The sequence below is a fragment of the Mytilus trossulus genome, chromosome 4 (genome assembly GCF_036588685.1).
Source record: "Mytilus trossulus isolate FHL-02 chromosome 4, PNRI_Mtr1.1.1.hap1, whole genome shotgun sequence".
NCBI lineage: Eukaryota > Metazoa > Mollusca > Bivalvia > Mytilida > Mytilidae > Mytilus > Mytilus trossulus.
Genome location: NC_086376.1, coordinates 38799215 through 38809664, shown reverse-complemented (window position 1 = coordinate 38809664; position 10450 = coordinate 38799215). Strand labels below are relative to the sequence as shown.

Genomic DNA, 10450 nt, shown 5'->3' with positions numbered 1-10450 from the left:
TAATGGGTCGTAACAATCCTCAAAATTAATTTGTATACACAAATTTGGTCAAACAGCCTTTCAATTTTAATCAATTTATCATACAAGCACAATTTGCAACATTTGCCGTAGTTCCACAGCAAAATCAAAAATAATTGAAAGATGATAACTGTAACTGTAAAGTTCTCTCAAGAAAACATCGTTTATCTTGAAATTTGTTTAATTTTTGAAACCAGACATCGTGTGTCTGTTGATTTAAAATCGACGCCATTTTTGTATACACTTCTACTGTGTCACTGTATAAGCCTCCGCCGGTAAGAGCACCTCTGAATACAAAGAAAGATAACTCAAATTTTATCCATTTTCTCATTGAAACTGATAAGACCATAAGATAGACTAAAACAAAATCTGTCTTCATCCTTCTTACTTTAGGACATGTTGTTTTAGGTGTTTTGAGTCAAGGTTCATAGATGAGAAGGTCTTTGGAGGGGGGGAAAGGGGTGTCTCTACTTTGAATCCTTTATTTTTAATGCCATTTTCTCTATTCCTCAGTTATTTTGCCAATTTTATAATTTAATAGTACAAGAATCATGCAAATAAAAGAAATCAAGGCCTACAAGCTCATCATTAGTATACCAAAAGAAAAAAGAAGAGAACTTGGACTATTTTAGGAGTAAAAAACAATGCTCACAGAAAAGTTGCTAAAATTGTAACCCTTAAAAATCTTGTCGCGCGCTAAATCCCCCATGGAGATTTTCAAAAGTTGGCAGGTCTGTTATTCAAAAAATACAAATATATTCATAAATCAGAATTTTATTAGACTAATATATGTAACAATCTTCGAAATAGAATGAATTTAGGATTTTCTTTGTACTATTTCTGGGACATATTCATTAATCATAGTTGTAGCCTGAAAAAGAAAAAAAAGAAATTTACACAGTGAAAATTATAGATCACACATGAATAGGTTAAAACACGCAATTCTAAAATTGATCCAAGGGCTGTTATAAAATGATTACTACATAAAAGACTAATAAGTGTTGGTGTTAAAAATATGTAAGATATACACCAACACTATAGATTCATTCTGTCATTTTGATCGACAAAGTAATCAGTTGATTGGTAAATTGATTGCACGGGTTCGTTCGTCCGTTCGCTTTACGTTTGACTGATTGGTTGGCTGTTCTTTCCATACGTTTATTGATTTATTTATCCATGAATCGGGAACGTGTGCCTCGGTTACAAAACACAACATTGAATGCAAAATAAAATTCTTGTCATAAAAAAGACTGAATGTTTTCCATCTGAGATTACTATAACACATGTGCTATAGTATTTTCAGTTTTCGTGAACTACGTAAGATCACGAACTTTCTATACTAGTAAGTACATTGTATGTGGTAAAGAAAGTAAGATATACACCACAATTAGATTCTATCTGATTGATTCAGTAATCGGTTTATTTGTAAATAATTATTGATTGATTGCTCGTTGGTATGACTGATTGATCCACCATTTTGATTGATTGGCTGATCATTCGATGCTTTGATTGATTGACTGCAACATTCGATACTTTGACTGGTTGGTTAATCGATGAGTTTTTAACTAGTGTATTGGTGGTGTCGGATTGTAAATACAAAGTCACAATCTTTTTTGCTAATATGACCAACCTTACCGATTATTTACTTTTGATATTGCATTACGCAATAAAATGTATCATTCATAATGACACGAGGTCCCACAATAAAGGGCTCCGCGCATCATACAAAATGTACTTCGGTCAACGCTTTTACACTCCAATGAAGTTACAAAAAGAAGCATTCAATTATGTATTAAATGTTTGAGAAAGTATAGTGATTGGAATAAAATGTTTTGCTATACTTGCCCACTGATAAAATGTTGCAGCACCAGAACTGGCTATCTGGACGGATTCCAAGTCATGTTTTGAAAGAATAAGTTTTGCTTTTTGAAGATTTGTCGTTTTTATCTTCGAAATATTTATATTGGTTATCTTTCTCTTCAGACCTTCTTTTCCCTTTTTTGATATGAGTCCTTGGATGGTGGCCCATTTCTTAAAAAAAAAAAGGAAAAATGTTAATTTAATATCTAAGTTATATAGATATAAATTGTAGTACAGTACTTGTAATACACATGAAAAATGTTGTTATAGCAACTATTAATACACGTAAGATGCTTGTCAAATCCACGGACGAATTCAGGATTTTTGTAGGGGACATAATTGTCGAAACGTAATATTTAAGAAAAAAATGTGACTGAAATCTATAATAATAAAGAGGAGAAACAACTTCTCGACAGCTTTCCCCTGAATCTACTCTACTGTTAACAACGGGAAGTAAAATGAATATTAAGGTAGCGTCTAATTGTAACCCATCAAAATCCAAAAAGAAAGCATGGCCGTTGATCGCAAACAGTGTTCTCGCATGAAACTTCTCATGTTGGTTCGACCGGTTAAAGGTTTCAGCTGTCTATTTTAGAGGTAATTATCCTCGCAAAAGTATTTAGAAAATGCATCAGTTTTAGATATGTTACATTCTATTTTGTTTTTAAAAAAAAAGAACGGAAATCCAATTAAAAGACCTTTAGCTCTCCTTCTTTATGACCCAGAAGAAGAAATGTTGCTGCCATTACACCATGAATAGGCTTTGGTGGCTTAGGATAACTTCTTAGTTCTGATATTGTTTTCTGATCCATGTCTAACACAGCATGGTGTAATCTTTTTAGCTTTCTCAGCCTCGATCTCAATTCTTCTGCATCTTGATAAATCAATCCAAGATCCTTTTTCAGTGAAGTTTCACTTAGGTTGTGCATAGTTTTATCTAGCTTTACCAAATCCTTGGTGGCTATAGCCTCTTGAATCTCTGAAAGGAAAGTGGATATGAAAAGTCATTGTTATATTTTTTCAGTTTGGTCGAAAATGCATTAGTTATTTTCACTACCATACGGAGTATTTTTTTACTGGCTCAAGATGGCACAAAAGGAGCCAGAAAAAAAATGTATTAAACAAGAATTAGATGTATCAAATATAAGATAAGATATACAAATCAATGTATCGAAACATAAAACGTTTCTTAATTACCACCTTAACTGTCGATGTATTTTATCTCTTATTTGGTCTTGGCTATGGTGAAGTTTTTTTTAGCTTTTTAACCTTTGCTATACGAAGTGTTTTTAAATTTTAGAGCTGTTATTTCCTAACACATGGAGAGTAAAACTGGCTTGCTTTGTTTGTATAAACGTTTACTCAAGCTTTGTAAGATTGACATTTTATAACAATATAAATAAGCGTAGTTTAACCTGTATATATTAGATTTTAAATTGGTTGAACGTACAATGTAAAAAAATATAAAATAAAGCAAACAAGCTAACCAAAGTATTGATCTACATGCATTTTGGAGTTAGCTCTAATTAAAAGTTTTAATTCCATTGCCTATTACTGACAAATGCAATTTTCGTTATCTTTTTGTTACCTTTATTAAGCTTTGTTAAGAGAAGTTTTCGCTTGGCCTTTGTGTATTCTCCTTTGTCTTTAAGACCTTTTGATTCAAATTCTTTAAGAGCTGCTTGCAAATTTGCTGGTGAGCCACTGTTTACTGCATCTAACAGCAATTTTCGGGTTTCTGCCATTTTAGGGTCCTATTTAATACAAAAATATATGTTATTTCTGGTAGAACATGATTTATTCATAAACTGTGATATTGGTTTTAAACTAAAGCTTTCCGTATTTGTGAGTACTCTTAGATGCATTTGAGACTTTTTTTTTTACTTCTGTACGTTGTTTTGTGTCTTTCGTGCCAATCTGATGGGTTAAACCATTCATTTTCAACTCATTTTGCAGTTTGCTCTTATGTTTTGTCATTGGTGTATCACTATCCCAGGCGAAGTGGGTGGAACGTTTACAAGCATGTTTCATCCTCCATATTCCTTATTCGTAATGTACCAGTCCCAAGTAAGGAGAATGTAATCGTTTTTATCAGTGAAGGAAGCCGGAGTGCCCAGAGGGAACCACTGACCTTTGAGTGGGAAACCGACAATCCTGTATTCAGATTGGAGTCAGACGCACATATCCCGTGCGGGATTCGCTCTCACAACCTCAGTGTTGACAGGCTAGTGATACAGTAAATGACTGCTCATACCACTCGGCCGCCGACCTCCCTTGTAGGTAGTTGTCTAGCTGGCTATCATAACACATCTGCTTATTCTCTTATTTATCGATAAATTAATTCCCAATGAAAATGCCAATGATGAACCAATTCAGGGATAAAATAGCAAGTTTATGAAATTTCTAGTTCAACAAAATATCTAAATATCTAAAGCTGCACATCTGTAGTTTCACCTTACCTTTATGCAATCTGTAATAACCTACTGTGGATTCATTAATATTCATTGGATACCAATTTTCATTGATTTCGGTGGCACAAATATAAATGTTTCACGAATTACAATGCTTTCGAAAGAAATGAATTCAGACTAAAAATGCCAATAACACGAAATTAAATACCCACGAATATGCAAGTTTTCCCGCACAAACCACGAAAATAAATGCATCCACAGTATTTTAAATAATGCATTTACAAAAGTTCCAAAAGTAAACAGATGCAAGCTTTAAATGAATCCTTTTGAATACACATCTCAGACATAAACATGCAATATTTAAACTTAATATCAGCAAAATGAATTTTAATATATCAAAGATCTGAGAGCACTGTAAAATAGAACATCTTACCTCAATAGCTGCAGTCCGTTCTAACAGATAATTACAAACATTTTCATACATCAATGTTCCGGTATCTTTACAAAAGATTTGAAGTGCATATTCCCCTTCTTGTGGTGGTTTCACTTTTACAACAACCTCGGCCTTATTCTTTGTCACTTTTACAAAGTCTGATAACTCTAATTTTGTTTTCGTTGATTGAGAGAGCTCTGCGTAAATATCACTGTCAGGATCAGAATTAAATTTGAACAATGTCACTAGGGATTCATCGATGTTGACTTTTCCAGATGTTTCCGATAAAGCTATCAAATTGTGTTTTTCTAAATAGTCCCCTCTTGCACCCCATCCTATTTCCGGCACTAGAGGAAGAGGAAGACATTCCTCCATGCCACTTTTACATGCCAAACAAAAATCACAGATCCATCCTGAATTGTTATGTTCGTGTTCATTAATGTCTACACAAAAGATTTGCATTTTGTAAGTGCCAACAGCAACAGGCGGGAATCTCACTTCAAATATAGTTTCATTTTTCGAATAGTAATGCAAAACAAACTTATCTAGAGAGGGGTATGTATATTCACCCTCGTCCTCAGGGTACCTTTTTCTAAAAAGCCTATAACTAAACTTCAGCCTACTTTTATTTTTTTCTGACATTTGTATTACAATTTTTATTTTTCCATCATTACACACAACTTCACAAGATTCTGGTTCAATGATTTGTAACCCAAGTTTGAAAAAATGGGGTTGTAAAAACAGATTAGTTTCAAAAGCAGCCTTTGAAATAGGATCATCTAGTAGCTGCCATTTAACATCGTTTGGCAAACATTTGATAATAAACATTTCTGGATCTATTAAGAAATAAGAATCTTTGATCATAGGACTGACAATGTATGACCGGCTTCCTATCCTATCGCCTGAATGAAACTCTTGACAGTCCACCACTGTCCAAGCCCCCGTCTCATATCCATTCGAAGTCATTAATGACCAATGAGGATGAACGAATCTCCAGTTTCCATCCACAAATACGGCATTCCAAGAGTTCTTCATAGTGACGGTATCAATTTTGTCTCCAACATTATAGTTTACACCTTTCGCAAGACCGTGTATTACTACACAAGGTAGACCAGCTTTCCTGAAGTAGAAAGAATAAAATCGCAAATAATATTACAAATTACTCATTCGATTCTCAACGTTTATGAACCAACTATTTGACACAAATTGTTACAAACTGTTTTAAAATCTGTATGATTAATTAAAGAAATAAAGGATATTTAATCAAACAATCTGATTAAAGTCTAGACCTACTACATGTATCACAACTCACGTATAATCAGGAAAACGAATTCGATTTCGGCCTGAGATCTATACAAAAAGTAAATAAATACCTTTTTATGTTTACCTGTTTTGGCCTTTTTCAAGGTGTTGTAAGCTGTTATAAATTTAGAATGTTAACTGTTTTTCAACCCATTGCTGTGTTAACTGTTATCAGCATTTTTGCATTTGTTGTTCACTGTTTTTTGCCAAAATCGAGATGTTGTTAACATATTTATGGACCCCTTTTGCCCCTCCCCCCTCATTGATAGCAATTGATTTTGTCAGTTCTTATGGACCCCTTTTGCCCCCTCCCCTCTCATTGACAGCAATTGATTTTGTCAGTTTGTATGGACCCCTTTTGCTCCCTCCCCCCTCATTGATAGCAATTGATTTTGTCAGTTTTTATGGACCCCTGTTGCCCCCTCCCCCTCATTGATAGCAATTGATTTTGTCAGTGTAATGGACCCCTTTTGCCCCCTCCCCCTCATTGATAGCAATTGATTTTGTCAGTTTTTATGGACCCCTTTTGCCCCCTCCCCCCTCATTGATAGCAATTGATTTTGTCAGTTTTTATGGACCCCTTTTGCCCCCTCCCCCTCATTGATAGCAATTGATTTTGTCAGTGTAATGGACCCCTTTTACCCCCTCCCCCCTCATTGACAGCAATCGATTTTGTCAGTTTTATGGACCCCTTTCGCCCCCTCCCCCCCCCCCATTGATAGCAATTGATTTTGTCAGTTTTTATGGATCCCTTTTGCCCCCTCCCCCTCATTGATAGCAATTGATTTTGTCAGTTTTTATGGACCCCTTTTGCCCCCTCCCCATTGGTAGCAATTGATTTTATCAGGTTTTATGGACTTCCTCTTTTAGAATTTGCCCTAAAGTTCTGTCGGTATGTTTTACATAATTACCTGCACATTATAGCGAATAACTGAGCATACGTTCCTTTGCGCATCCGTATGGCGTGAAGGTGTCCGACAGGAGTATCCAGGGACGGAATATCTTTCTGGCATAACAGGAGAGGGACTTTCTGTTGTACAATCCAACAGAAAATTGCCCTCACTTTAGCCAAGTCGCTTTCAAGATTGTTTAGTAAATAGTCTAATAGTGTGGAATAATCATTGGCTGCATTCAATGAGACCTGCAATATACAGAAGAAAAGTTGTAGACAAACAGTTTACTAGTATCCTAATGTTACTTAATTTAAAAAGATGAGTTTGTAAAAATCAGATAATTTGAAATTATGTAGCACCTTGCTGGCCATGTGAATAAGCGATCGTTTAAATTTGTTTCTGGGTTGCTTTAAAGTTGACCTTTACCCTATATTCATTCACATTTAACAGTAAAGAAATGCATGCAGTGTAAAAAAACAACAACCACTAAATAAAGAACACAAAAAAACAAACCAAAATAAAACAATCGAAACATGTTGTTGGTATTCTTAAATTTTATTTTACTAATGCTCAATTTTTAGATAAACAAAATAAATCTAGAGGTTTCGGATACCATTTTGTAATTTTCCAATTAGTTAGTTGCAAAAAAATCGAATACAAGATCGATTTAGAACAACGATTGGCATTACATAACTATACAGCACGTTGTTTAGATTAATTACGGTTCTAGAACGTGATCAATACAAACCCCGAAAAAACAGAAGGAAGAACCTTAAATATGCTCCTGTGCGTGTTTTTTGGCTAGATTATTGGCAACATTCAGTTTTTTAACAAAGAGATACTGATGAAGTGACGAAACTAAGGACATAGTTAAGAACGAACAAATATAGAATACCAGTACTCAATATACCTCACGAACATGCTTTTCTATCTCTAGGAATTCTTCTGGTTGATTTATTTGTGATTTGGTTGAAACTGGTGGAGCAGGATCGGGATACGTAAGGCCGTCCTCCTTAGGACCAACCTCAACACCGGGCAGTGTCTGAAAGAATTAATACAATTACAAAATGAAATTCAAATATATTTTTAATCCAAATTATAGGATTTCAATTTATATATGAATCACAAAAAAGACGAAATAATCATAATGAAAAGGATTTGATAAAAAATACAAGCCTTCAACAATTGATTAGTTATGATTTTAATTCCTTTAAAAATAAATAATGTAAACGCAGAATGAAATTGTTAATCTGAAGAAAGATATATTATTGTCGATATAAACAATTGTGAAAATAATTATACTGAACCATTTGCTTTGCAATAAATCCACATAGGGCTTCCTACATGTACGTTTATTGACTTTTCAAGTTTGTCCTTCAAATCATAGATGACGAATTCACGAATCACCGTGTAAGGATATGCATAACATGAAGCATATATTTTGTAATGTAAAGTCTATAAAACTTATGATATCAAGTTAATCGTAAGCTTTGTACACTATACAATGAAAGAATGCATCAATTTCGGTTAATATTTTCCGCAGTGTGTGATATAGTTATAATTACTTATTTCAACTTTTTCAACATCCCTCAGTTCAGTTTATGCTAATGTTTTTTTTAACATTCTTCAAATTTGTCAATATTTTTATCTCTTACAAAGAATATACTTACACTTAAACTAGGTTTAGAATTCACATGTTTAAGTAGCCTTTTTGAACTTCTTTTAGATTTAAGCTGGATTGCTGACATGGCCTCATCTATAATAACAAAAAAAAATGAATTTATCTTTGATATCTCATATAAGTATACATGCAGAATTTAATTCTTTCTGATAAATATTCATGTCTTCACACCCCTAGAGCCAGAGGCGGATTTCGCTTCCCCCTTTTCTGAGAAAAAAAAATGGTCGAGAATCACTGGAGCATGATGGGAGCAGGCCCTCTATTAGGCAGTCAGTGCATCCTACCAGGAACATATAAAAAAAATCTGGATCTGCCACTGGGGTCTATCCTTTTTTGTATATCTATAAATCCTTTGTCTGCTTTAATCGTAAAGATCTTTGTCGTTGATCATCTGTATTGTCGTGGTATAATAAGATGATCGGGTTATTTATGCGGATCCAGGGGGGGGGGGGGGGGGGGGGGGGGGGTTCGGCACCGCCTTTCATGGAAACAAATTTGGTTGATTATATAGGGAATCATTGAAGCATGACTGGAGCGGGCCCCCTCTTAGGTCAGTCAGCGCCCCCCCCCCCCCCTTTTAGGAAAAGTTCTGGATCCGTCACTGTTATTACATGTACCTACACCACATTTAGACACTTTTGATTATTGTGAATACAATAAAAGATGTGAAAAAAGAAAAAAAGTTCATAAAACATAAGTTGTCTGTGGTATTGAGAAAATGCAACAAAAATGCAGTTAGTACCCTAAGATGAAAGACATAATCAATGTCTTACTAAAACAGCTGACCGTTAGATTTTGCATGGTTTTCTCATGTTTTATACAGAAAAAAACTGCAACAAAATGAAAAGGTACATTACTCTATTTATATATTTTACCAAGAAAACAAGCTTTACGGGAGTATACTTACTTGGAACCTACTTCTATCCCATTCTTACTACTTGCCAATTTTATAAGGTGTCAGACTTTTGTAGTTATGCGTTACTATTGTGACGTCTTGGCGTTATGAAATATATAAAGTTCTAATGTCGACGTTACGTCATTTAGATGTAGCCGTTTTTAATTAGTTTTTTTTATTAATTGTATGACTTGTATGTTTTTAACAACATAAGTAATTTTAAAAGTATCAATAGTTTCACACAAAGAAAATACATATACTATAACCTAGTTAGTCCTAGTATATTACTCGTTTCTGAACTTTTTGGCCAGGCGTCGTGGATTCGCCCAACTAAGAACAAAAGGTAGAATTAGTAAAGTTGAATTTGACAGTCGAGACAGACTTGGCAATGTTCTTCGTGGAAATAGCGTGGAAGAAAACAGAATCCCTATTTAGAATTCAAAAGTAAAATTCAACTTGGAATACTATAGCTGATGCATGAAACAAACCTTGATCAGGAAATAGACATTCAAAATCTTGATCTGGAAATAGACATTCAAAACCTGTACAAAACCACCTATGACCGATTCAATATATTCTTATCGTATCTTATTCCGCAAAAATGAATATTTGAAAGAGTTAACATTAAAAATAAAAGTGCTTTATTGTTAGAAGCTACCAAGCGACAGTGTTTTGGAATATGCATGTTGTATGCTCAGCGATGCGTATAAAAATTCGCCGCCCTATGTCTGAAATACTTGCTACTAGACGTTTTAAGCAATCCATTAATTTTCATGTCTCATCGAGAAAGAAAATACAATGTAATGAATATACATAAAACAACAAACTAAATGTCCCATTGGGGTTCATCTTTTGGAGGTGGTATTGTCTTGTAGGATATCGGTAGCTTTCGGTTGATTTATTGTTTATGCAATGGTGCGTGCAGTGGCGGATCTAGAAATTGGAGGCCCACTGCCT

The 10450-nt window shown here is 34.4% G+C and overlaps 1 protein-coding gene across 1 annotated transcript; it reads right to left on the bottom strand.

The window, feature by feature from the left end:
• Positions 1-774: 774 nt before the first annotated feature.
• On the bottom strand, positions 775-9598 carry LOC134715265 (hillarin-like). Its single transcript, XM_063577331.1, has 9 exons — positions 9506-9598; positions 8588-8673; positions 7828-7959; positions 6936-7165; positions 4723-5842; positions 3467-3632; positions 2577-2857; positions 1864-2049; positions 775-889 (listed from the first exon to the last, which is right to left on the bottom strand). Exons 2-9 carry the CDS (start codon positions 8663-8665, stop codon positions 836-838), a joined length of 2247 nt encoding a protein of 748 aa, XP_063433401.1. The 5' UTR covers positions 8666-8673; positions 9506-9598; the 3' UTR covers positions 775-835.
• Between the last annotated feature and the right edge of the window lie 852 nt (positions 9599-10450).